At 43.8% G+C, this 27,870-nt stretch overlaps 1 protein-coding gene and 1 pseudogene across 1 annotated transcript in view; one reads left to right on the top strand and one right to left on the bottom strand.

Annotated features, from left to right (window-relative positions):
• LOC126194891 (cholinesterase 1-like) overlaps positions 1–27,870 on the bottom strand; it is a 348,159-nt gene that overhangs the window by 44,315 nt on the left and 275,974 nt on the right. Inside the window, exons 5-7 of the mRNA XM_049933240.1 lie at positions 27,555–27,740; positions 16,519–16,715; positions 926–1,112 (exon numbers count right to left, since the gene is read on the bottom strand). Coding sequence (XP_049789197.1) covers positions 926–1,112; positions 16,519–16,715; positions 27,555–27,740 — 570 coding nt within the window. The remainder of the gene's footprint in view (positions 1–925; positions 1,113–16,518; positions 16,716–27,554; positions 27,741–27,870) is intronic.
• Positions 13,120–13,238, top strand: LOC126196829 (5S ribosomal RNA; annotated as a pseudogene).

Raw genomic sequence — 27,870 nt, forward strand, 5'->3', positions numbered from 1 at the left:
AAGAGCAGCAGGGGACCCATGATCGAACCCTGTGGAACACCTAATATAATTTCACCCCAGTTAGATGAAGTGGGAAACTTCCTTAAATCACTTAAACCATATAAAGAAACTTTTTGTTTGTTGTTGTGTAGGTATGACTTAAACCACTCATATACTGTTCCATATATACCATAGAATTGTAATTTCTGTAACGTTGTGTCGTGGTTCACACAATCAAACGCTTTGGATAAGTCACAGAAAATTCCTATTGTAACATTTTACACAAGTGTCCGCTGTGACGTCAGGCAACACACCACTGTTCACTCGATTTCGCAATACGGGCATAAGTAAACACATTTTTAAGTATATATGAAGATAGTAACTGTTCTCGAAAGAACAGATACCCTTGATGACCGTGCAGCTTCTCTAGAATAAATGATAATTAATTGAAACCCTCAGCTACCGACAGGTGTTGTTGGTTCAAAATGGTTCAAATGGCTCTGAGCACTATGCGACTTAACATCTGAGGTCATCAGTCCCCTAGAACTGAGAACTACTTAAACCTAACTAACCTAAGGAAATCACACACATCCATGTCCGAGGCAGGATTCGAACCTGCGACCGTAGCGGTCGCGCTGTTCCAGACTGAAGCGCCTAGAACCGCTCGGCCACACCTGGGTCAGATGGCTAGTGTGTCTGCCATGTAAGCAGGAGATCCTGGGTTCGAGTCCCGGTCGGGGCAGACATTTTCAACTGTCCCCACCGAGGTATATCAACAACACCTATCGGTAGCTGAGGGTTTCAATTAATTATCATACATTTTTAAGTAATTAATTTTGTGTACACCCACTCACAGTCCACATACATATAAACATCTTTTTTTTTCTTTTTCTTTTTTTAAGCAGAAAAGTTACAAGCGGCAGCAGTGAAGCAGAGGTAGACGTACGGCCCACGAAGAAGTGCCCGTCGTGCTTGGTGACGCCGACCATCATGGGCCGCCCTCGGTAGGCGCTCCTGGGCGCGCACAGCTCCCGCGGCGAGGCAGGCAGCACGGCGGGAGAGCGCAGCCGCCTGTCCTGCACCACCGGCGTCACGCCCACCAGCGTGTCCACGTCGTTGTCCCAGAACGACATCTGTGGAAACAGCAGGCGAGCACCAGGCCCGCGTCTTTATCAGCGAATCACACAAGCACCGGGGCTGTGTTTAGGGTCTACAGGTCACTGGGCTGAACCTGTGGTGCGGGCCCCGCCAGGGGAAACCACACTGATGAGACAAAACATGATGACCACCTCGTTAATAGCTCGTTTGTCCGTCTTTGGAACGAAATACATCACTGAGTCTGCGTACCAGGGATCAGACAATTTATTGGTTTGTGGAGGTATTAAGGTGTAACGATCCTGCCTTGGAGGCGGTTAAGTGGGAGATGTGTCTCAGAGCCGGATAGTGACAGATGGTGACGCGAGACTGGACGAGCACGTAGTTTATGTATCAGCCGATAGAGGACAATATTGGATAGGGGGACTGTGATTTTAGTTTCGATTGTGCCCACTAGAGTGCACTAAAGTAATTGAATGTTTTTCATAAAGTGTTCTAGTATTGTATTATATCTCTTTTTATGTATGTAAAATGTTGTAAATGTGTTTTACAGTATGAACGATACGTGAGTGTGGTTTAAGGTTAATATGGAGATAATTGTTTAACGAGTTATGTAGTAGGATATAGTGTGGGAACATTTCGAAGAAGTATTGATATGGACAAAGGGGATTTTTGTAGAATAGATTTGTAAAGTAAGTTTATGGTAAAGGGAAAGATAATTCAGGTATAAATAACAACATTAAATAACTTTATGCATAAGCAAAACTTCAGCATATTAGATAATAACGTCGGTAAAAAGTGCAGTCGTGAGGTTTACTATTTTGCGATTGGTTATGGATGAAAAGCGCGGACTGACGCGGGAGAGTGTTATTTGATATTGGCTGTTGAGTAAACTGACCAACGGTAAAGCAATATTATTCGCGCGCCTTTCTCCGCTGGTAGAGAAGACTTAGAGTATTCTAAGGAGGGGTCGAAGGCTAGCCATGAAAGAGATCGGACGTGTGCAGTAGTAGTTCCGATGGAAATGATAAGTTGCCGGATCTAGCTGTGTTTCATACATCAAAAGTATTGGAAAGTGACGGCATAATTATTCCGATGTGTGTGTAGAAATTTCGAAATATTTAAGTGAATTTTGTGACGAGATAAGACATATATTCCGCGTGGCGTATTGAGCAGGTCGGTGGCTAAAGACTGTGACTGCATTTGGTACCGACAGACTTAATATTTGGCCAGCATTATCAATAAAAAAAATTAGTATTTTTGTAGCTATTACGTTTTCGGGAAATGCAATACCATAAACTTGCTAACGTGAGTGAAAGGGATTGTGAGTGACTGTGTTAAGACTAGCACGGGCTTGGCAGTGGAACTTGTTCACCTAAGTTTCAGAATATATTAATTGAGGACAAAATTTCCAAACTTTCATTTCGTGTTTCTCCCAAAACGTAGATTAGTGACTTAAATTGCAGCCTGGTTCACGTCGAAGTACAGTAGGTTTCACTCGGCTTTCCTACTGATGATCTGCTGAGACAATGTTCACAGGTAGGTGCAGGTTCGTCGTAAAGGGACGGAAAGAACCGCGCCGCCGCAGTATGTGGCATTAGATGACCGCGCACAGGTCATGTAATTCGCGTAAATAACGGGCAGCGGATTTGCGTACGCGGTGATGACGCCCGACACCGACCCAGATGGGTTCCACAGGTGAAGTTGGCCCCCGAGACATCAACGTGAGCTCACTATAATGCTCCTCAAACCACTGTAGCACGGTTCTGGCTCCGAGGCACGGACCATTATACTACTGAAAGATGATGCGGCCTTTGGGGAAGACATCAAGCATGAAGGGATGCAGGTGGTTGACAGCTGTCAGCGTGTCTTCGACTACTACCACAGGTCCCATGCAAGCGCAGGAGAATGTCTCCCGTAGCGTAATACTGCTCCCACCATCCTGCGTCCGCGGTGCGCTGTACGTTAAGAGCCACCGTTCATCTCGACTACGGCGTTTGTGGAGACGACCATCGACATAGTGTAGCAAAAATGTGATTCACCCGAAGAGCCGAGACTTTTCCATTGAGCAAAGGTCGAATACTGATGTCGCGTGCCCACTGCAACCGTAACTGACGATGTCATTGGGTCAATTAGCAGTGGTCTGCTGTCAAACTGCATGTTCAAAAATGTACGATGAACGGTGTGCTCCGAAACACTTGCGCGTGCACTGGCATTGTGCTCTTTTGGCAGAGATGCCACAGATCACCATGTATTCTACTTTACATAGCATACAAGCCTCCGAACCCAGCCCTCTGTGAAGAATCGTGGACCACCAACCATTTAGCGCCTAGTGATAGTTTCTCTGTCTTTCTACCTTTTTCCGTAGATGCTCGCGACGATAGCACGTGAAGATTCGACCAGCTTCGCCGTTTTCGAGATACTCGTTCACAGGCACTGCGTAATAATAACCTCTCCTTTGACAAAATCGCTTATCTCAATGAATTTGCCCGTTTGCAGCCGATATCTTCGCTAGTGTGATCCCCCGTCCGTGTCTGCTCCGGTTGCATAGTTTTGCCATCGCGTCACGCCATCAGACGATATCCAACGTCGCAGTGGACAGTCGTCAGAATGTTTTGGCTCTTCAGTGTATCTAGTGTCTACAGACCACTAGGCTGAACCTGTCGTGGGTGCCCCAACAGTGGATATTACGTGATGAACAACCCGCAAAAATAACATTATACAGCAATTTTCGAATTACAAGTCTTTAAACACAGTGCTTAAGTGCAAATGTTCAAATGTGTGTGAAATCTTATGGGAATTAACTGCTAAGGTCATCAGTCCCTAAGCTTACACACTACTTAACCTATTTTATCCTAAGGACAAACACACACACCCATACCCGAGTGAGGACTCGAACCTCCGCCGGGACCAGCCGCACAGTAGTACTTAAGTACCTGTTTTGTAAATAAAACTGCCTTTTCCTGCTGCTAGTTACTTTATTTATTCCATACGCGTTTCGCCTCCTCCTGTTCTAGGGCATAATCAGTGGGATCTGTAACGATACAGTTTTGTTAGTTACAGATTAACACTGTTCGACATGGGTTCTATTTCTGATATTAAAGTATGTGCTTCTAGACCATTTTACCGTGGGAAATTCAAATATGTAAACAAAATATCATTGTCAGGGATACTTTTTATGTAATATGTATGTATATGTATATTCACAATTCGTGGCATACACAGAGACGTTATAGAGAAATACGGGTATGTTGCCGCATCCAGTAGTCACAGCACGTGATAATTTCTTGTGCAACAGCAGGTGGGAAGAATCAGACATCATTAGGTTATCCCCCGCCACACCTACGTCACTGAGACCACCGGAAACATCTCATCAACTCGAACGGCGACAGCCGGTCGCTGCCTCGGCAGTAAAGCTTCACGCCTCCTAGGGGCAGGTGCATCGAGTTTACAACAGTGGTGTTAGCCGCAATTTGTGTCAGTCTTAACGAGTGGGTGTTTTGGCTGACAAGTAACTGTCTGTCATATTTCCGAGCACGGTTGAATGCCAGTGCAGCATTCCGACAACCTTCCAGTACCTTCAAGAGCTCGAGGTCAAATTCCGAGTGACAGTGAAATAAGCAGTACTGAAGAAATCACAGATGATGATTCTTTATATCACTGCACAAGTGAGTCATCGCCACATTTGTTAACACAGGCAGATTTAAATGATTTAGTACGTGATCTAGGACTAAGTAAACAAAAGGCACAGCTGCTTGGTTCAAGATTACAACAGTATAATCTACTGCACCAAAGTACTAAAATCAGTGTGTTCAGGCACAGAGAACATGCCTTTATTTCTTATTTTTCAACTGACGAAGCACTGAAATTTTGCAATGACGTTGCTGGCCTGATGAAAGTGCTGAAATTCACTTATATTTCACAGGAGTGGAGACTTTTCGTAGATGCATCGAGAACAAGTCTGAAGGGTGTTTTGGTCCATAACGGAAATAAAATACCCTCTGTTCCAGTAGCTTACGCTAGTTTGACAAAAGCGAATTACGAATTCGTACAAAGGATGCTAAATTCATTAAATTACAATGAACACAAATGGAAAATATGTGCAGATTTCAAGGTAATTGCTGTGGCACTGGGAACGCAACAAGGCTACACAAAGTATGCCTGTTTTCTTTGCGAGTGGGATAGTAGAGACCGAAATTCTCACTACGTGAAAAAGAAATGGCCTAGGCGAAGATGCAAAGTTGGCGAAAAGAATGTACAACATGAAAGTCTGGTAGCTCCTGAATATATACTACTTCCACCGCTTCACATCAAACTTGGCCTGATGAAACAATTCGTGACGTCCATGGATCCAACATGCTGTGGGTTTGCATATCTAGCTACCAAATTCCCCCGTCTTTCAGCTGCAAAAATAAAGGAAGGTGTATTTGTGGGCCCAGAAATCAGGGAGCTGCAGAAAGATGCAAATTTTGAAGCATGTTTAACTGATAAAAGAAAAAACCGCATGGGACTGTTTCAAGATGGTGTCGGAAAACTTCCTCGGAAGAAGAAGAGCTACTAACTACAAAGCAATGGTAAAGGATATGATCAAAGCATATCAGGATTTGGGGTGCAATATGTCTTTGAAGGTACATATGATGGACTCTCATCTGGACTACTTCACAGGGAGTTGTAGTGACGTATCGAATGAACATGGGGAAAGATTCCATAAAGACATTTCTACCATAGAAAGGCGCTATGAAGGGAAGTGGGTACCTTCTATGTTAGCAGATTATTGCTGGAATATCATTCGAGAGAAGAAAGATTCACAATACAAGAGAAAAAAGTAATGTGCATTACAAAGCAGTGGCTCATTGTTTGACGATTTTCTGTAATTTCTCATGTCGAATAAATGCTTCAAAGTGTATACACAAAGGTTACTGTGTTATATGTTAGATCCCACTCTCCATTAATGTGATGAACTTATAACATCATAAAGATGTGCATTTGTTTGTCGAATTTCACCTCACGTTTGCTGCACTATATCAGAAACTGAAAAGAGAAATAAAATTGCGATTACTCATAAACTATCCCTGACAGAAAAAAACCAATAACAGTTTTCAATTCAGCACTCAAAATACAACTAGGATCACAATATTTTTTAGCAAATCGTAAGTAATTACTTTTTTTACAAAAAATCACGAAGTGAACTGTTTGATAATCTATAACTAACAAAACTGTATCGTTATAGATCCCACTGATTATGCCTTAGAACAGGAGAAGGCTAAACGCGTATGGGATAAATAAAGTAACCAGCAGCAAAAAGGCAGTTTTATTTACAAAACAAGTATTTATATGCTTGCTGCGGAGGATGCGAACAAACTTGACAGTACTTAAGGTTTATTGTTTTAATGTTTAGAGTTTTGGTATTCACTGAGGTGACAATAGTCGTCGCATACCTCCTAATATTGTGTCGGATCTCCTCTTGCCTAGCTGCTTCGCGGGTTAGCTGCAAGGTCAGGGGCGTTTTGTCACTGTCCTCGCGGCTTCCCCCGTCGAAGGTTCGAGTCCTCCCTCGGGCATGGGTGTGTCTGTTGCCCTTAGCGTAAGTTGGATTAAGTAGTGTGTAAGCTTAGGGAGCGATGACCTCAGCAGTTTCGTCCACAGGACATTGCCACAAATTTCCAATTTCTCAACGTTGTGCTGCAACTCATCGTGGCATGGAATCAACAAGCCGTCGGAAGTCCCCTGCAGAAATAATGAACTATGCTGCCTCTACAGACGTCCAAAATTGCGAAAGTGTTGCCGATGGAGGAGTTTGTGCACCAACTGACCTCTCCATTATGTCTCATAAATGTTGGATAGGATTCATGTAGGCCGATCTGTGTGGCCAAATCATTCCCTCGACATGTCCATAATTTTTTTCAAACCAATCGCGAATAATTGTGGCTTGGCGACATTGCGCATTACATCCATAGAAGTTTCATCTTTGTTCATGAATTCCCTGAACGGCTGCAAATGGTCTCTCAGTAATCGAACATAACTGTTTCCAGTCAATGATCGGTTCACTTGTACCAGAGGACCCAGTCCACTCCATATAAACACAGATCATACCATTATGGAGCCAACACCAGCTTGCACAGTGCCTTGCTGGCAACATGGGTATATGGCTACTTGGGGTCTGCTCCACTCTCGGACCCTACTATCTTACGATTGCTTTGAACTTTTTCCGTTAACACTCAACATTGTCAGTGACGGAACAGAAATTTTCGTATTGATCTGTTAGGTAGTCTGAAATCTGCCTCCTATTACTCTTGCTAAACAGATAAACCTTTCTCCCTTTTTTTATATTCCTATTTACTTCCATATTCAGGGATGCTGCAACGGCCTTATGATGACTGATTCCCTGTTCTGCACTTACAGAGTCGAAAAATTCGGCTCTGTTTGTTATCAGTAGGTCCAAGATGTTATCTCCACGAGTCGGTTCTCTGTTTAATTGCTCGAGGTAATTTTCGGATAGTGCACTCAGTATAATGTCACTCGAGGCTCTGTCCCTAACACCCGTCCTGAACATCTGAATGTCCCAGTATATATCTGGTAAATTGAAATCTCCACTTAAGACATAACATACTGAGGAAATTTATGTGAAATGTTTTCCAGATTTTGTCTCAGTTGTTCTGCCACGAATGCTGCTGAGTCGGGAGATCGATAGAAGGAGCCAATTATTAACCTAGCTCGGTTGTGAGTATAACCTCCACCCATAATAATTCACAGGAACTATCCACTTCTATTTCACTACAGGATAAACTACTACTAACAGCGACAAACACGCCACCACCGGTTGCATGCAATCTACCCTTTCTAAACACCGTCTGTGCCTTTGTAAAAATTTCGGCAGAATTTATCTCTGGCTTCAGCCAGCTTTCCGTACCTATAACGGTTTCAGCTTCGGTGCTTTATATCAACGCTTGAAGTTCATCAACACAACGAGACCAAAGATCCTTTAATTACAGAACTTCCATTAACACTCCCCACTAAGGAACAAGAACCATTTATTGACAATTCTTCAGACTCCACAATGAATCTCTGCTTGAGCGAGAGTATCCGGAAGTTGCTAACGACATAAATTAATAACTGATGGTACTTGCAGAAGCAGCGAAAAAAGCATGCCAAACTTAAAAGAACGCAAAATCCCCAAGATTGGCAAAGTATTGCAGAAGTTCGAAATATAGCGCGTACTGCAATGTGAGGTGATTATAATAATTTCTACAACGAAACTCTGTCTCGGAATCTGGCAGGAAACCGAAAGAGATTCTGGTCATAATTAAAGCACACCAGTGGCAAGACGCAATCAATAGCTTCACTACGCGATAACAACGGTGAAGTCACTGATGACAGTACCACAAAAGCAGAGTTATTAAACACTCTTTTCCGAAACTCCTTCACCAAAGAAGACGAAGTAAATATTCCTGAATTCCAATCAAGAACAACTGCCTGATGAGAAAAATAGAAGTAGATATCCTCGGCGAAGCAAAGCAGCTTAAATCACTTAATAAAGACAAGGCCTCCGGTCCAGATTGTATACCAGTCAGGTTCTTTTCAGAGTGTGGTGATACAATAACTCCATATTTAGCAATTATACTCAACCGCTCGCTCACAGAAAAATCCGCACCCAAAGACTGGAAAATTGCTCAAGTCACACCAGTACTCAAAAAGGGAGATAGGAGTGATCCGCTGAATTACAGGCCCATATCACTAACGTTGATTTGCAGTAGGGTTTTGGAACATATACTGTGTTCGAACGTTAAGGATTACATCGAAGAAAACGATTTACTGACACACAGCACGGATTCAGAGAATATCGTTCTTGAGGAACACAAAAAAATGGCTCTGAGCACTATGGGACTTAACATCGGAGGTCATCAGTCCCCTAGAACTTAGAACTACTTAAACCCAACTAACCTAAGGACATCACATACATCCATGCCCGAGGCAGGATTCGAAACTGCGACCGTAGCGGTCGCTCAGTTCCAGACTGAAGCGCCTAGAACCGCTCGGCCACTTCGGCCGGCTGAGGAACACGACTAGCTCTTTATACTCATGGAGTAATGAGTGCTATCGACAGCGGATGTCAAATTGACTCCATATTTTAAGATTTTCAGAATGCTTTCGACACCGTTCCCCACAAGCGTCTTCTAACCAAACTGTGTGCCTATGGAAAATCACCTCAGTTGTGCGACTGGATTCGTGATTTCTTGTCAGAAAGGTCACAGTTCGTAGTAATAGACGGAAAGTCATCGAGTAAAACAGAAGTAATATCCGGCGTTCCCCAAGGAAGTGTTGTAGGCCCTCTATTGTTCCTGAACTATATTAACGGTATAGCAGACAATGTTAGTAGCCGTCTTAGATTGTTTACAGATGATGCTATCATTTGCCGTCTTGTAAAGTCATCAGATGGCCAAAATGAATTGCAAACTGATTTAGATATCTGTATGGGGTGAATAGTGGCCATTGACCCTGAATAAAGAAAAGTGTGAAACTATTCACATGAGCACTACACCTGCATCTACATCTACATCCATACTGCGCAAGCCACCTGACGGTGTGTGGCGGAGGGTACTTTGAGTACCTCTATCGGTTCTCCCTTCTATTCCAGTCATGTATTGTTCGTGGAAAGAAAGATTGTCGGTATGCCTCTGTGTGGGCTCTAATCTCTCTGATTTTATCCTCATGGTCTCTTCGCGAGATATACGTAGGAGGGAGCAATATACTGCTTGACTCCTCAGTGAAGGTATGTTCTCGAAACTTCAACAAAAGCCCGTACCTAGGTACTGAGCGTCTCTCCTGCAGAGTCTTTCACTGGAGTTTACCTATCATCTCCGTAACGCTTTCGCGATTACTAAATGATCCTGTAACGAAGCGCGCTGCTCTCCGTTGGATCTTCTCTATCTCTTCTATCAACCCTATCTGGTACGGATCCCACACCGGTGAGCAGTATTAAAGCAGTGGGCGAACCAGTGTACTGTAACCTACTTCCTTTGTTTTCGGATTGCATTTCCTTAGGATTTTTTCAATGAATCTCAGTTTGGCATCTGCTTTACCGACGATTAGTTTTATATGGTCATTCCATTTTAAATCACTCCTAATGCGTACTCCCAGATAACTTATGGAATTAACTGCTTCCAGTTGTTGACTTGCTGTATTGTTGCTAAATGATAAAAGGATCTTTCTTTCTATGTATTCCCAGCCCATTACACTTGTCTACATTGAGATTCAATTGCCATTCCCTGCACCATGCGTCAGTTCGTTGCAGATCCTCCTGCATTTCAGTACAATTTTCGATTGTTTCAACCACTCGATATACTACAGCATCATCCGCAAAAAGCCTCAATGAACTTCCGATGTTATCTACAAGATCATTTATGTATATTGTGAATAGCAACGGTAATACGACACTCCCCTGCGGCACACCTGAAATCACTCTTACTTCGGAAGACTTCTCTCCATTGAGAATGACATGCTGCGTTCTGTTATCGAGGAACTCTTCAATCCAATCACACAATTGGTCTGATAGTCCTTATGCTCTTACTTTGTTCGTTAAACGACTGTGGGGAACTGTATCAAACGCCTTGCGGAAGTCAAGAAACACGGCATCTACCTGTGAACCCGTGTCTATGGCCCTCTGAGTCTCGTGGACGAACAGCGCGAGCTGGGTTTCACACGATCGTCTTTTGCGAAACCCATGCTGATTCCTACAGAGTAGATTTCTAGTCTCCAGAAAAGTCATTATACTCGAACACAATACGTGTTCCAAAATTCTACAACTGATCGACGTTAGACATATAGGTCTATAGTTCTGCACATCTGTTCGACGTCCCTTCTTGAAAACGGGGATGACCTGTGCCCTTTTCCAATCTTTTGGAACGCTACGCTCTTCTACGATACACCGCTGCAAGAGGGGGGGCAAGTTACTTCGCGTACTCTGTGTGAATTCGAACTGGTATCCCATCAGGTCCAGCGGCCTTTCCTCTTTTGAGCGATTTTAATTGTTTTTCTATCCCTCTGTCATCTATTTCGATATTTACCACCATTTTGTCATCTGTGCGACAAGATAGAGAAGGAACTACAGTGCAGTCTTCCTCTGTGAAACAGCTTTGGAAAAAGACATTTAGTATTTCGGCCTTTAGTCTGTCATCCTCTGTTTCAGTACCATTTTGGTCACAGAGTGTCTGGACATTTTGTTTTGATCCACCTACTGCTTTGACGTAAGACCAAAATTTCTTAGGATTTTCTGCTGAGTCAGTACATAGAACTTTACTTTCGAATTCATTGAACGCCTCTCGCATAGCCTTCCTCACACTACATTTCGCTTCGCGTAATTTTTGTTTGTCTGCAAGGCTTTGGCTATGTTAATGTTTGCTGTGAAGTTCCCTTTGCTGCTAATTCACTAAAGGCTGCTGATAGCTGACTAAACTGTGGTTACTAGACACTTATTGTTGAAAACAATGAAAATAAGCAGTACCTACCTCTGGACTGTATTCAGAACAAACACTAGCACTACTGGCGCTAAGGTTGACTAAAGGGACTTTCTCTGACTATTCAAAACAAACACGAAATCTATGGAACGCTGTTACTAGTAGTCGAAAATTAAAGCTTCCTAAAAGCAAAAAGACACGGAAGAAGTAAAAAAGTAAGAAAAATATAGTTAATACTTAAATTAACGTAGCTCGGTGCACAGCAGATGTGAAGCAGACGGCAGTTACGACGAAAAAAAATCCACTAAATTACGCGATAACTCACACAAATCTGAAGGCTGTAAATTCAACTGAATACTTAAGGACTACAACTACAAATAACCTAAACTGGAACAATCACATAGATAATGTTGTGGGCAGAGCAAACCAAAGACTGCGATTCATTGGCAGAACACTTAGAAGATGCAACAATTCTACTAAAGAGATTGCTTACACCACGCTTATCCGCCCTGTTCTGGGGTACTGACGTGCGGTGTGGGATCCGCATCGGGTGGGACTGACGTATGACATCGAAAAAGTACAAAGAAGGGCAGCTCGTTTTGTATTATCGAGAAATAGGGGAGATAGTGCCCCAGACATGATAGGTGAATTGGAGTGGCGATCATTAAAACAAAGACGTCGTTGCGACGGGATCTTCTCATGAAATTTCAATCACCAGTTTTCTCCTCCAATTGCGAAACATTCTGTTGGCACCCAGCTACATAGGGAGAAATGATCATCACGATAAAAATAAGAGAAATCAGGGCTCGCAAAGAAATATTTAAGTGTTCGTTTTGCCCGCGCACCGTTCGATAGTGGAACGGTAGAGAGACAGCATGAAGGTGGTTCATTGAACCCTCTGCTCAAAAATGGTTCAAAAGGCTCTGAGCACTATGCGACTCAACTTCTGAGGTCATCAGTCGCCTAGAACTTAGAACTAATTAAACCTAACTAACCTAAGGACATCACACACATCCATGCCCGAGGCAGGATTCGAACCTGCGACCGTAGCGGTCACGCGGTTCCAGACTGAAGCGCCTTTAACCGCACGGCCACACCGGCCGGCGAACCCTCTGCCAGCACTTTACTGTGAATAGCAGAGTAATCACGTATATGTAGGTTGGTTGGTTGGTTGTGGGGAAGGAGACCAGACAGCGTGGTCACCGGTCTCATCGGATTAGGGAAGGATGGGGAAGGAAGTCGGCCGTGCCCTTTCAGAGGAACCATCCCGGCATTTGCCTGGAGTGATTTAGGGAAATCACGGAAAACCTAAATCAGGATGGCCGGACGCGGGATTGAACCGTCGTCCTCCCGAATGCGAGTCCAGTGTCTAACCACTGCGCCACCCCGCTCGGTTCACGTATATGTAGATGCAGATGAAACAAGACCCTACGAGTTTTGATACCATTTGCAACATCCTACTTACGTGAGGTCGTTTTTCAGCATTGGGAGTCATCATCACGAAATATAGTTCTCGACTGAATATGCAGAAGGAAGTGCTAGACGTAATTTGCAATATGGCGAGATTTGAAGAGCTCTTGATGATGAAGAAGCCAATGACCTTGCCACAGTAGTAACACCGGTTCCCGTCAGATCACCGAAGTTAAGCGCTGTCGGGCTTGGCTAGCACTTGGATGGGTCACCGTCTGGGTCTTCCGAGTGCTGTTGGCAAGCAGGGCGCACTCAGCGCTCGTGAGGCCAATTGAGGATCTACCTCGCTGAGAAGTAGCTGTTTGCTGATATCGACGGAACTGATTTGATACTATGGAAGTTCAGATGGTTATGAGCACTATGCGACTTAACTTCGGAGGTCATCTGTCGCCTAGAACTTTTGAACTACTTAAACCTAACTAACCTAAAGACATTACACACATCCATGGCCGACGCAGGATTCGAACCTGCGACCGTAGCGGTCGCTCGGCTCCAGACTGTAGCGCCTAGAACCGCACGGCCACTCCGGCCGGCTACTATGAAAGTGGGCACTATTATTTGCAGTGGAAGAGCAAACAGCGTGGGCGCCAGAAACCGACGGTGCTGCCTCGTCTCTATTTATAATGTTATATGCCAAGAGTCTCAGCTGCTTCCATTAAAACTGTCCCAATAACTAGACGCATCATAAAACATTCCACACCCCTGGTTAAGAGAGTGTTCCACCACTACGTATTTCACATATTTGTCAGGCTGCATTAATCATGTATGGCGATAGTACTCAGTACATCTGTCGTGAATGATGCGAATGCTTTAGCTAATATACGTTTTCACACAATGGCAAGATTCTTGTAAACGTCGGGCTTCCTCAATCCTAGGTCATCTTTTACTGAGCCAAGGAGGGCTCTAATATTGGCTGGCGAACGAAATAAATTTTGGTATTATATCATCCTAAACTCAGTTCTCTCCTGAAGATATTCCCGCAGCATATGGTAAGAAAGCCGCTGATCTACACGCATCTTGTACTGTTTCCGGCGAGGGTCAAATCTCGAAGGCACGAAGGATCTGTTTCTCTATGTAGCCATTTTGCACTAACACGTGCTTGACGTGTTGCATCTCTTGTGTCAAGCCTTCTGCGTCTGAGATGGAGTAAGCCCTCATTTCGAACATCCGCAGGACTCCGATACTTTGGTAAATAGAGACAAGAGTTACGCTTTAAGTAAGATTTGAAACCCTGTTTTATCTGACAAAACAACGATCGAATGTATCGGCAGTGGTTCTCGATAACCATTCACCGTTTTTGCTATCACTTGCGCTAGAGGGCAGCAACGTCGATTTCTGGCTCATACGCTGTTGTGCTGGTCTTCCCCAGCATAAAAGAAATGACTGCCATTGATGGCATCGATCACTTCTAGCCAACAGCGCTCTCACGTGAGGCTCATGGCCAGATGGATCGTGATAGTGTTAGGTGTATATGATTGCATGACCTGGCTGCAAACGTGACTAGAATATCATTGTTGCTTTTTCAGCAGATTTGTTTTTAGATACTAACCTAAGCAGAGGCGACAGTAGATCTTTTAGAATGACCACCATGCAAGTCTGGGTGGGGAGTGGCTGCACTCAATATTTACAAAAAGTGTGAGCCCCTCCAGGGCTCAGCATTTCCCCTACAGCGCCTGCCTGCAACCCCCACTACTCTCCGGTGCTCTCCCCATGTGCCCTACCGACTGTCTACCGGCCATCTTACTCGTCGTGAAGGTTCCAATGGACCACAGCTGACCCTAACAAGGGAGAACCACTGCATTGTGTAGCACACACATCATAACCCTATCACATCAGCTTCTGTCATCCGTTAACAAGTAATGGATTCCCTGAAACATTCAGTGTCATTCTACCCCGCTGGTTACAGACAGGCAGCAGCCAGAGTAGGGAATTACCACCCCACACGTAGGCTGTCGTTAACACAACAAAACAAACGGCTGCGTTTGGTGTCCTGCCTTGACCGGGAAGCATGGTCTGCTGACGAATGGAGTTGCACTGTGTTTAGCTACGAACTACGAATCGTCATTCTGCATTTCCCTGGACGACCATTGTCAGTGAGAATGTCAGGGCTCAGGGTAGGTCCCATTCTTCCAATGCTTTGCAGAGACATAGCAATGTTAGTCCTGCTGTCATGACATGGGATGCAATCAGAAATGTCTTCAGGTCAGAGCTGATAACGATTGAGGGAACTCTGACAGCACAATGGTACATCATGGACATGGTGCATCCTCTCGTATAATATTACCTCTCATGTGAAAGTATCGTGATGCCATTTTCCAACAGGACAATGCTCGTTCATATGTGGCACGTGTCTCTATGAATTGTCTGCGTGATGTTGAGGTATTCCCGTGGCGGGAGGGATCCGTAGACCTGTCCCCAATAGAACGCAGGTGGAAAAGGAGGAGATTAGTCTTTAATGTCCTGTCGACAATGAGGTCATTACAGACGGAGCAGAAGTTCGGATTAGGGAAGCATGGGGAAGAACCATCTCGGCATTTGCCTGAAGCGATTTAGGGAAATAACTGAAAACCTAAACCAGGATGGGCAGGCGTGGGTTTGAACTCTTGTCCTCCCAGTGCGAGTCCAGCGTGCTGACCACAGCGCCACCTTGCTCGGTCAACACGCGGGCAACCAGCTCGGATGTTCACTCTGTCGCAGTGCCAGCGTCCAGGACTTCGAGGAACAGCTACAGCAGTTGTGGGTCAGCTTACCTCAAGAGAGGATACAGTGGCTTCGTGACACCTTTCCCAAACGAATCAGTGCAGGCCAGAGGGCGAGCAACGTAGTACTGATCAATCATACTGCCAAGTTCTGTGTGAATTTGACTTCGATTTTGTGATCACTGAAATAACATCACACACCCTCTCAACGTCTGAAGTTTCATTCCGTTTCGTCTCCTCCTTTTTTCAGCCAGTGTATTTTATGTTATGTTACCACCTGCGACTACGAACTCCTTCACTGTGATACTACCAAAACCGTTTTAAAATGGCGTGTACATACGTGGCATTGCTCTTAAGAAAAATGGCTCTGAGCACTATGGGACTTAACTGCTGTGGTCATCAGTCCCCTAGAACTTAGAACTATTTAAACCTAACTAACCTAAGGACATCACACACATCCATGCCCGAGGCTGGATTCGAACCTGCGACCGTAGCGATCGTGCGGTTCCAGACTGTAGCCCCTAGAACCGCTCGGCCACTCCGGCCGGCTGCTCTTAAGAACTCCCACTTTCTCATACTATACAGATATGCATACAAGACCAGCAGTTGCCTAGTGCTACGCATGAATCAATCAGCTGGTTGTACGAGACAATTTATCTTCATAATTCGTGAACACTGGTAATAGCCCCACTTTTATGGAGTACTAGCTACTTTAAAGCTGTTTTACGTGCAAAACGTTTCCACAAAAATCTAAAAGCTTCTCACGTTATCTTTTTTCCGAAAAGAAGACCATAGAAATGAAAGTTAGAATAAATACTTGCTGCGTGTTCCATGTAAATATCGGAGAGATTTGCGATGGGGACGGAGCGCAGACAGCCGACCATCTCCTCGGGTCTGGTCGAGTTGCAGCCCGCGAGGCGCGCGATGTTCTTCGCCGCCCTGATGGCGTCCTCGGGCTTCTCCATGGCCCACGCCGCGTGCGCCGACCCGCTCATCGGCAGCACTTGGTGGAACAGCTCTGCGGGCAGCGCGCCACAGGGGTAATGTACGTACTGGGAATCTCGCTGCAGACTTGCAAAGGTAATCAGCACACGGAGAACAAAGATACTATGCAATAACTCACTTATCTTGCTAAATATCTTTACGCTAATGTGACAAAACTCGTGGGATACCTCCAAATACTGTGTCGGACCTCCCTTTTCCCGGCGTAGTGCAGCAATTCGACGTGTCTGGACTCAACAAGTCGTTGGAAACTCCTGCTGAAATACTGAGCCATTCTGCTTCCATAACCTTTCCGTAACTGCAAAAGTCTTTCCGGTGCAGGAATTTGTGCACCAACTGACATGATTATATCACATTGGTGTTATATGGTATTCATGTTTGGCTACTTGGCTAGCCAAATCATTCGCTCGAATTGTTCAGAATGTTCCTCAAACCAATCGCGGACAGTTGTGCTCCAGTGACTGTCACTAATAAAATAAATGGCAGTAAATGGTATGCAAGTGGCCGAACATAACAATTTCCAGTCAATGATCGGTTAACTTAGACCAGAGGATGGAGTCCATTACATGTAAACACAGCCTATACCATCATGGAGTCACCACCAGCTTGCACAATACCTTATTGACAACTTGGATCCATGGCTTCGTGGTGTTTGCCTCACACTCGAACCCTGCCCTCAACTCTTACCAACTGAAATCTACATCTACATGGCTACTCTGCAATTCACACTTAAGTGTCTGGCAGAGGGTTCATCGAACCATTTTCATACTACTTCTCTACCATTCCCCTCTCGAATGGCGCGTGGGAAAAAGGAACACCTAAATCTTTCCGTTCGAGCTCTGATTTCTCTTATTTTATTATGATGATCATTTCTCCCTACGTAGGTGGGTGTCAACAAAATATTTTCGCATTCGGAAGAGAAAGTTGGTGATTGGAAATTCGTAAATAGATCTCACCGCGAAGAAAACCCCCTTTGTTTTAGTAGCTACCACCCCAACTCGTGTATCATATCAGTGACACCATCACCCCTATTGCGCGATAACACGAAACGAGCTTCCTTCTTTACACTTTTTCGATGTCGTCCCCTCAACCCTACCTGGTAAGGATCCCACACCGCGCAGCAATATTCCAGCAGAGGACGGACAAGGGTAATGTAGGCTTTCTCTTTAGTGGATTTGTCGCATCTTCTAAGTGTTCTGGCAACAAAGCGCAGTCTTTGTTTCGCCTTCCCAACGATATTATCTATGTGGTCTTTCCAATTTAAGTTGCTCGCAATTGTAATTCCTAGGTATTTAGTCGAATTGACAGCCCTTGGATTTGTGCGATTTATCGTATACCCAAATTTTATCGGATTTCTTTTAGTACCCATGTGGATGACCTCGCACTTCTCTTTGTGTAGTGCCAATTGCCACTTTTAGCACCATACAGAAATTCTCTCAAGATCATTTTGTAATTGGAATTGATTGTCTGAAGATTTTACTAGACGGTAAATTACAGCGTCATCTGCAAACAATCTAAGGGGGCTGCTCAGATTATCACCTAGATCATTTATGCAAATCAGGAACAGCAGAGGGCCTATGACACTCTACCTTGCGGAACGCCAGATATCACTTCTGTCCTACTCGATGATTTACCGTCTATCACTACGCACTGTGACCTCTCTGACAGGAAATCACGAATCCAGTCTCACAACTGACACGATACTCCATATGCAAGCAATTTGATTAATAGTCGCTTGTGAGGAACGGTATCAAAAGCCTTCTGGAAATCTAGGAATATGGAATCGATCTGAGATCCCTTGTCGACAGCACTCATTACTTCATGGGAATAAAGAGCTAGCTGTGTTGCACAAGAACGATATTTTCTGAATCCGTGTTGGTTATGTATCAATAAGTCATTTTCTTCAAGGTGATTCATAATGTTCGAGTGCAGTATATTCTCCAAAGTCCTGCTGCAAATTGAGGTCAGTGATATGGGTCTGTAATTCAATGGGTTACTCCTATTCCCTTTCTTGAATATTGGTGTGACCTGTGCTACTTTCCAGTCTTTAGGAACAGACCTTTCGTTAAGTGGGCGGTTGTGTATGATTGCTAAGAAAGGCGCTATTATGTCTGCATACTCTGAAAGGAACCTGATTGGTATACCATCTGGACCAGAAGACTTGCCTTTCTTAAGTAATTTGAGTTGTTTTGCAACACCTAAGGTATCTACTTTTATGTCACTCATGCTAACAGCTGTTCTGGTTTAAAATTCTGGAATATTTACTTTGTCTTCTTTCATGAAGGAATTACCGAAAACTGTATTTAGTAACTCCACTTTAGTGGCACCGTCATCGGTAACATTTCCATCGCTATCCCGCAGTGACAGTATTGACTGTTTTTTGCCACTGGTGTACTTTACATACGACCAGAATCTCTTTGGGTTTTCTACCATATTTTGAGACAATGTTTCGTTGTGGAAACTATTAAAAGCATCTCGCATTGACGTCCGCACTAAATTTCGAGCTTCCGTGAAACTTAGCAAGTCTTGGGGATTTTGCGTTCTTCTGGATTTGGCATACTTTTTTCGTTGCTTCTGCAACAGTGTTCTGACGTGTTTTGTGTACCATGGTGGATCTGTCCCGTCTCTTATTAACTTAGGCGGTGTGAATCTATCTATTGCTGTCGATACTGTAACTTTGAATTTGAGTCATATCTGGTCTACACTTACATAATTAGTGTGGTGTGCGTACAGTAAGACCTTCGGTACACACACCATCAGATTATTTGACTTGTCGCTCTAACGAAGTAGGCGAGTGTCAGCAATATGTCTTGTGGTCTTATCGTGGCGTGTTTACCTTCTGCCGTTACGTCAGACGATAGAAATGCCACTTGCACGCTTAGAGTAACAGATTGACGGTGACCAACTTTAAACAGAACTTGATTAATTTTCACACACATTTATTAAAATAATAAAAAGCATAGATATTACGTATCTTGATTCTGGATGCTTTTTACAATTGACAATTTGAAGTTCCTTTAGTCTCGGTACGTTAATCTTATTCTCACATATCTCTGATACGTGACAAAGTGTCTATACATTTCTCTTCATGGCTATGCACAGGAATATGATAATCTTATTAGGCGCAGACTGAAACTTGACTATAGACTGGTACAGATTAATGCAGACTGACTAATCGGAGGTCTGTACACTCGTTATAATACCTCGAGCGTTCAGGTATAACTGCGCGAGTGTGATCCGCGAGGAGAAAGGTTCTACATTAGCAGCAATCTCATTGGCTGCGTTACATATTAATACGCGGATCGGCGGAAGCAGAATTTGATCCGTCTCTAAGACAGCGCCATCTCGTAGTGCTCAGACGGACGAGCGCTGCGCCTGCGCTATTGTGCTTAGCGGGGCGCTCTTTAGTGGGAAAGTTGTGTGCGCGCCGACTACGCTGAACTATGTACACAACAATTAGCTTGGAGGGAATGGAGACTCTCTCTTAGGAAGGTATCTAGCGAATTTTTATCTGCTGTTTTAAATAGATATATTTTGCGGGACTCATACGACTGGGCCACGGTTTTTCTGTGGTCTAGGATCCAACTGATTAAGTGATGACACCAGAACAGACGCTGCAGCAATTTCATGCTGCACTCGCATCGATCGTCTGCTACCACAGCCCATTAATGCAAAAGTTCGTTGCACCGTCGTAACGGATACGTTCGTCGTACGTCGCACACCGATTTCAACGGTTATTGCACACAGTGTTGCTTGTCTGTTAACACTGAGAACACTATGCAAACGCCACTGCATAAGTGAAGTCAGTCGGCCACAGCGTTGTCCGTGATAAGAGGTATTGCCTGAAATTTGGTATTCTCGGCACATTCTTGACATTGTGGATCTCATAATATTGAATTCCCTACGATTTTCGAAATGGAATGACTCATGCATCTAACTCCCATTCCGCGTTCAAAGTGTATTAATTGCCATCGTGCAGCCGTAATCATATCGGAAATCTTTTCACATGTCTCACCTTAGTACGAACTGCAGCTCCGCCGATGCACTACCATTATATACCACGTTACGCGATGCTACTGCCATTTGTATATGTGAATACCGCCAACCCATGACTTTTGTCAGCTCAGAGTAAACTGAAATTTCGAAACTTTACAATATATTAAATAAATTACAGTGACTTTGGAATACCAAGATGTCTTCCTTCAAACAATAATAATAATCACGATCAACCACAAGTTATTAACAGCTTATTAAAAACAGACAAAACGATACTAATAAAAATCTAATAATTAACGGCAATGAGTCATTGATCGAAATTCAGTGTCTTTCCATTAAATGAAATATTTGTTATAAAAGTAATTTGGTATCATAAAAATGTTCGTAAAGTATTCCGAATAGATATGTAAAATTGCATATAATGTCCAGTAATCACCAGAAACGCTAATGCTATCTGGAATGATTAAAAGAACTGAATTTTGCCTGCAGACTTACATATACGGGTGGTAAGAACAGTGAAATAATTACGGAAGTTAAAGCTTGGCAGTTGTGTCGTGAGATCGTAACTAGAAATTGAGTATATTTTTTTTAATTACAGTCTAGAGACATGGATTATCTCCGAATGGAAGGAGAACATTGATAAGATTAAACGGTATGATTGACTACGTATTAACAATTACGGTTGCTGGAATAGAGATCTTAGTAGGCGCACCATTTCCACGACGTGTTTTCATAAAAATAAAAAAAGTTACTACTAGACACGACGCGAAAACCTTTCGTTTCTACTATCTATATAATCTGATACCTTTTTTGCGACTGTATAATAAGTAAATCGAAAGGTAGTCTTGCACGTCGATTTATGCGTTTATCGACAGACCTGCTACACTTTTGAGCCCAGCCTTCCTAATTTGTGCAATATACATAGAATAAAAACAAACTACCAGACGAAACTGAAGAAAAATTCGTAGTGTGGAGCGTCGTATGAAATTGTGACATGAGCGTTTGAAAATCAGACTGTGGAGCTACTTGTGAATCATATAAATTAAATGAAGAGATGCAATGTAAAGTGAGGCAATATTAGAAATACTGGCCGGAGAAAGAAGTATGCAGAAAATCTGTATCGGAGGAAGGAGAGAAGTTGATGATTTACATGCTAAGGCGGCCATGAAAAGTGAAGTTCCAGTCATCACATCAACGAAGGACGTAGAAGATCGCTCAACAGGGGAAAGGTGTGTGATAGGATACCGGTACGTATCTATATAGATTATGGGAAAGTCTTTGCTCTAAATCTAGCAAAATTTTATCGCAGGTCGCTGGTGCGACGATGCACCCAAAACAACTGGAAAATGCGTAGGTCATTCCCATTTTCACGAAGGTATCTTGAACACATGTGCATAAAAAAGGCCTGCACATTAAGCACAGCTGACTGAGGTGCCACTATTAGTTTATTGTATACTTTGTCGAAAGGAATGATTGAAATATAGTAACGTAATCATGACAAAAAAGATTCGAATAAAACTTCAACTTTCGCGAACTGGACGGCATTCCTACTTGCGGATTACTGTGCAATGCTCTTCCGAAAGGCAGCCGTAAAATTCAGAGCACTACTTGGCTTTCATTCAAATACTTCCTCCGACCAACTGTTGGCTCTCGACACGTCTGTAGGTTTCACTTTAACGCTTGTCTGCCGCGCTGACGCTCCTTCAAAAACCGCTAACCGTCAAACTCATTTTCGAGCCCAGAGGTGATTAACGCATAGAGGTTGTATTTGTTCTTGTGAATGTCAAGAGGTAGCAACGGTGACTCACAAGTTGAACAGGTAGGCTGCCTCTTCCTAGATGGCCTTAAAGCATTTGACTCTGCACCGCATTGTCAAATACTAAACAATATAAGATCACACGGAGTATCCGAAGCAAGTATGTTATTGCATAGAGGAATAGTTGAGTTAATAGGACCCAAAACGTTATGCTGGACGACAAATCCTCAATAATAATGACTCAGGACAATAATAATTAATATTATCGATCGAAAATAGACGACAATAGTAACTTTTAACTACAAAGTACACATTATTGTGAACATCCGCAAATATATCTGTAGATAGCTGCATCGATGCAGCTTTTCATCGACCAAGTATGAAGAGCGTTCATTTAGTATTTCAACACTTTTTCTGCTCGGCCAATTTCGGTTGAAGATATGTAGAACTTATTGTGCGACACTGTGGAATATTCCGGCTTCAGGTTCTACAGTTTCATGAAGTTCCTACACGTGACGGAGCCATATGTAGCTTTCACAATTACATTTGTAAGAGGAGGTGCTTTCAAAGCAGAGAGCTGTCATTGAACTTCTTTTGGCGGAAAACGCACATATTTTTAGGCGCTTGCATAATTTACGCGGAGACGTGGCAGTGGAAAAAAGCACGGTAAGTCGTTGGCTGAGGCGTCTGTCATCATCATAACAGGGTCGGGAAAACCTGTCCGATCTCCCGAGTGCCGGACGGCCGCCCACAGCTGTGAATCCTGAAGTGTTGGAACGTGCGGACATACTCATTCGTTGCGATTGACAGATGACAATTAAACATATCGCTGCTCAACTGAACGTCTCTATTGGTACTGTTGACACACCCGTCCTCTACTCAAAGGTGATGATGATGTTTGGTTTGGGGGGGGGGGGGGGGGGGGCTCAACTGCGCGATCATCAGCGGCCGTACAATGTCCCAATTTTTACACAGTTCAATTTTTTCACAATCCAATCTAGCCACCGTCACGAATGATGACGATGATGAGATGATGAGGACAACACAACGCTCAGTCCCAGGGCAGAGGGAATCCCCAACGTGGCCGAGAATCGAGCCCGGGACCCTGTGATCCAGGGGCAGCAACGCTAGCCAGTGGACCACGAGCTGCGGACCTACTCGAAGGTGTGTGCCCCGTTGGTTTCCTCGCCGTCTAACAGAAGACCCTAAAGAGCAGCGAACGGCCATCTGTGTGGACTGCTTACACGTTACGAGGCTCATCGTGATAATTTTTTCGTTGAGCATCGTAAAAGGCGGTGAAACATGGGTTCAGCACATAGACCTGGAAAGAAAACAGCAATACGCTGAATGGCGGCACACCACCTCTTCTCCGAAGAAAAGTCGCATCCTCAGCCGATACAGTCATTGTGAATGTCTCCTGGGACTCTGAAGGAGTTTGTAACACCGAAAATGCAGAATGCATGGCACCTGCTACCGATATATAATTTTTTTTTTGCTGGATTGTATGCAAATATTTGTAATTTAAATGCTTTCTTTTAATAAGTAAGGATGTTGCTTCACTGTATGTATAAATTTAGGTAGAAGTCTGTTGACATTACATTATATTTATCTGTGTCTTCCTGTGAAACTTATAAGCTCTGGGTAAAAGCCAAAGGAATTGTTATTTGCATCGACTAGCGACGATAATAGCAGTGCTTGTGCGTTGTAAAATCTTTGTGTAGTTTGTTGCTGCATGGAGCGCGTGGAGAGAGAGAGAGATGGGTTCCAGCGCTTGTAGTGTGCGGAAGCGGGAGTGTGGTCTTAACGCTCTCGCAGTAGAGAGTACCATTTGGCCGCATCATGTATGCGCGCCGGCCAGATGTTTAGTAACAGGAGTAAGGACAGTGGACGGGGGAAGAGGCTGTCATAAGTACGGTTGCCCGTTCCTGTAATTAGCCGTGGCTCCACACGATGCTACCGTCTTCAACAACAGCAGCGGTTCCAGCAACACAGATTCGTCGTCAGCTCCGAGTTTCGTCTTATGCACAGTGCTGAAGTAAGACTGTTCATTGGTAGAAAGTATTAACGGCTAACACAGCAGCACAACTGAATGTGATTTGATTGATAAAATTTATTTAAATAATAATCAGTTAAACTCAGGACGATTGTGTCCTCATTGTCCTCAGACATTGTTACCAAGCAGGATCCTTGTTCCTTTTTTTCCTTATATGCTAACCGAGTATCATAAGAAACAAATTGAATAGTTACAGCCAGTTTATTAATGAATAATTTCACTTTTAAGAAATTTTGCCTCAGTCTACTTTCAATAAACTGTTGTACAACAGAGGTTTCAGTATATGAGTAATCTAAAGCAATTTCATTTTTCAAATTTGAGAATCAATCACCGGAAAAATCCAAATCTAAGGAAATGCACAAATTAAGAGTGCGGAAGCTTTATTTATTTCATACATAGCTTGGACCACATAGCTGTTTGATTTGGTACGTAATCTATTATTTATTTTTGTGCAAGTAAGTAAAAAAAAAGGCTCAGCTGTTCAGACAATAATTTGAAATTCAATTTGCAAAATTAGTAACTGCAAAGTAAAAAGTGCTTGCTCATTTTTTCTAAACTTCTTTGATGACGTTACATTGAGGCAATTTAATTGCATATTTTCAAATCATTATTCGATTGTCTTTTTTTCAAAATTTCATGACAAACATAACGTAAGAGTGACTTCTCAGTTTTCTTTATCATTACATACTCACTTAAAATTATTGTTAAAAAATGACAACCTTCAGTTGCCACGTCAGTGTTTAATAATACATGTTTTTCTTTCCCATCATCTTGTACAGGATTTTGGATGTAAATTGCCATAGTGAGCTGGCGACCGTTAATTATTTCCTTTTCGTTCATTAGTGTAACTTTTGGATTTATGATCAGTTGTACCCCTTTTCTGTCCAGTGTTGTTCGTGAGTGAATGCACAAAATAACTTTCATTTTTCCAAATTACAACCCTGTTTGGTTTAATTACTTTTTATTTTTGGTAGACTTTTCCATCAGAAGAGTCTGTTGTACACTTTCCTCCTACTTATCGGTATTATTTCTTCGGGAAAGATAGCCTTATCCGATTAGAAAAAAATCCATTAGGCATACACCAGATCCACGGTCATATTTTATATCGCAAGCAGGACAGGCCGATTACTAAGGGGGAGGTTACAAGTTATTGTTTGATGTCCTCCCTCATGGCGCAATAATCAAATCTGATGTGTATTGCGCTGTGGCGAAGGCCATTTAATTTTTAGTCTGGGCCCCGGTTTCTCTACGGCGCATTTTGTAGACGATTCTCCAGATCCCTGTTTTTAGCTGTATTATCTTCCGTCGACTGGGGTTGACGTATAGTCGTTTTTAACTCCTCTCCATGTCTTCGTGTTTCACAGTTTTAACAGAGTATGATCCTAGTTGTTTTTGCGCCCTAAAACATAAGAAACATACAAATCCTCAGGAAATTGGCTAAAAGAATTCAACAGGTCTGTCGCCACAAAAACGCAAAAGAAATTCTCCTTCACCATGACAACTCAAGGCCTCATACAGTTTTGCGCACCCAAGAGGAGTTCGCAAAGCTTCACTGGACTGTTCTTGGTCATCCACCCTACAGTCCTTCCAACTTCCATCTGTTTGGCCCCATGAAGGATGCACTCCTCTGGAAGCAGTACGTGGGTGATTGGTCGGGGGGGGGGGGGGGGGGGAGGGTTATACAGTTCCGCACTGTCGCCTGATAAACAAAGTAAGAGCCTACGGTATATCAGACCAGCTGTGTGGCTGGATTGAAGAGTTTTTAGCAAACAGAACACAGCATGTTGTTATCAATGGAGAGACGTCTGCAGACGTTAAAGTAACCTCTGGCGTGCCACAGGGGAGGGTTATGGGACCATTGCTTTTCACAATATATATAAATGACCTAGTAGATAGTGTCGGAAGTTCCATGCGGCTTTTCGCGGATGATGCTGTAGTATACAGAGAAGTTGCAGCGTTAGAAAATTGTAGCGAAATGCAGGAAGATCTGCAGCGGATAGGCACTTGGTGCAGGGAGTGGCAACTGTCCCTTAACATAGACAAATGTAATGTATTGCGAATACACAGAAAGAAGGATCCTTTATTGTATGATTATATGATAGCGGAACAAACACTGGTAGCAGTTACTTCTGTAAAATATCTGGGAGTATGCGTGCGGAACGATTTGAAGTGGAATGATCATATAAAATTAATTGTTGGTAAGGCGGGTACCAGGTTGAGATTCATTGGGAGAGTGCTTAGAAAATGTAGTCTATCAACAAAGGAGGTGGCTTACAAAACACTCGTTCGACCTATACTTGAGTATTGCTCATCAGTGTGGGATCCGTACCAGATCGGGTTGACGGAGGAGATAGAGAAGATCCAAAGAAGAGCGGCGCGTTTCGTCACAGGGTTATTTGGTAACCGTGATAGCGTTACGGAGATGTTTAATACACTCAAGTGGCAGACTCTGCAAGAGAGGCGCTCTGCATCGCGGTTTAGCTTGCTCGCCAGGTTTCGAGAGGGTGCGTTTCTGGATGAGGTATCGAATATATTGCTTCTCCCTACTTATACCTCCCGAGGAGATCACGAATGTAAAATTAGAGAGATTAGAGCGCGCACGGAGGCTTTCAGACAGTCGTTCTTCCCGCGAACCATACGCGACTGGAACAGGAAAGGGAGGTAATGACAGTGGCACGTAAAGTGCCCTCCGCCACACACCGTTGGGCGGCTTGCGGAGTATAAATGTAGATGTAGATGTAGACGTTGGCTCCGACGTCGGCCAGTAGAGTGGTGCCATGCGGGCGTACAGGGCCTCCCAGTAAGGCGGCGTCAGGCCGTCGCACTGAACGGAGGTTTTGTTGTAAAATAGGGTTTTGTAGCCAAATGAGTGCGGAATAATATGGTGTACTGGAATCCAGAATAAACTGCTTTCAGAAAAAAATGTTTTGCACTACTTATTGAACGCCCCTTGTAGTTACTAGTGCGGATGTCCGCTTATACATCTGATTCGACGCAGGCCTCTAGCTGTGGTATACGTTAGGACGGAACAGGTGGAGAGGGAGACTTACGCGAGGCGATAGGGCTGTAGGCGAGCAGTTCGACGGCGGCCGCCCCCGCGCTGCCCCCGGAGATGGTGACGCGGCCGGGGTCGCCGCCGAAGCTGGCGATGTTCTGCTGCACCCAGCTGAGCGCCGTCGTCATGTCCAGCAGGCCCATGTTGCCCGGCGCGTCGTCCGTGCCCACGTACAGGAAGCCTGCGCCAACCACACTCACTCACTGGCTGCCACTCACTTACTTGCTGACGGCATTACACACTAAATCTGCGTCAATGTTTGAAAGTTGCTTTCCTAAAAAATTATCAAAAAGATCCATGAGACAAACAAG

Source organism: Schistocerca nitens, chromosome 7 (assembly GCF_023898315.1).
Source record: "Schistocerca nitens isolate TAMUIC-IGC-003100 chromosome 7, iqSchNite1.1, whole genome shotgun sequence".
NCBI classification, from domain to species: domain Eukaryota; kingdom Metazoa; phylum Arthropoda; class Insecta; order Orthoptera; family Acrididae; genus Schistocerca; species Schistocerca nitens.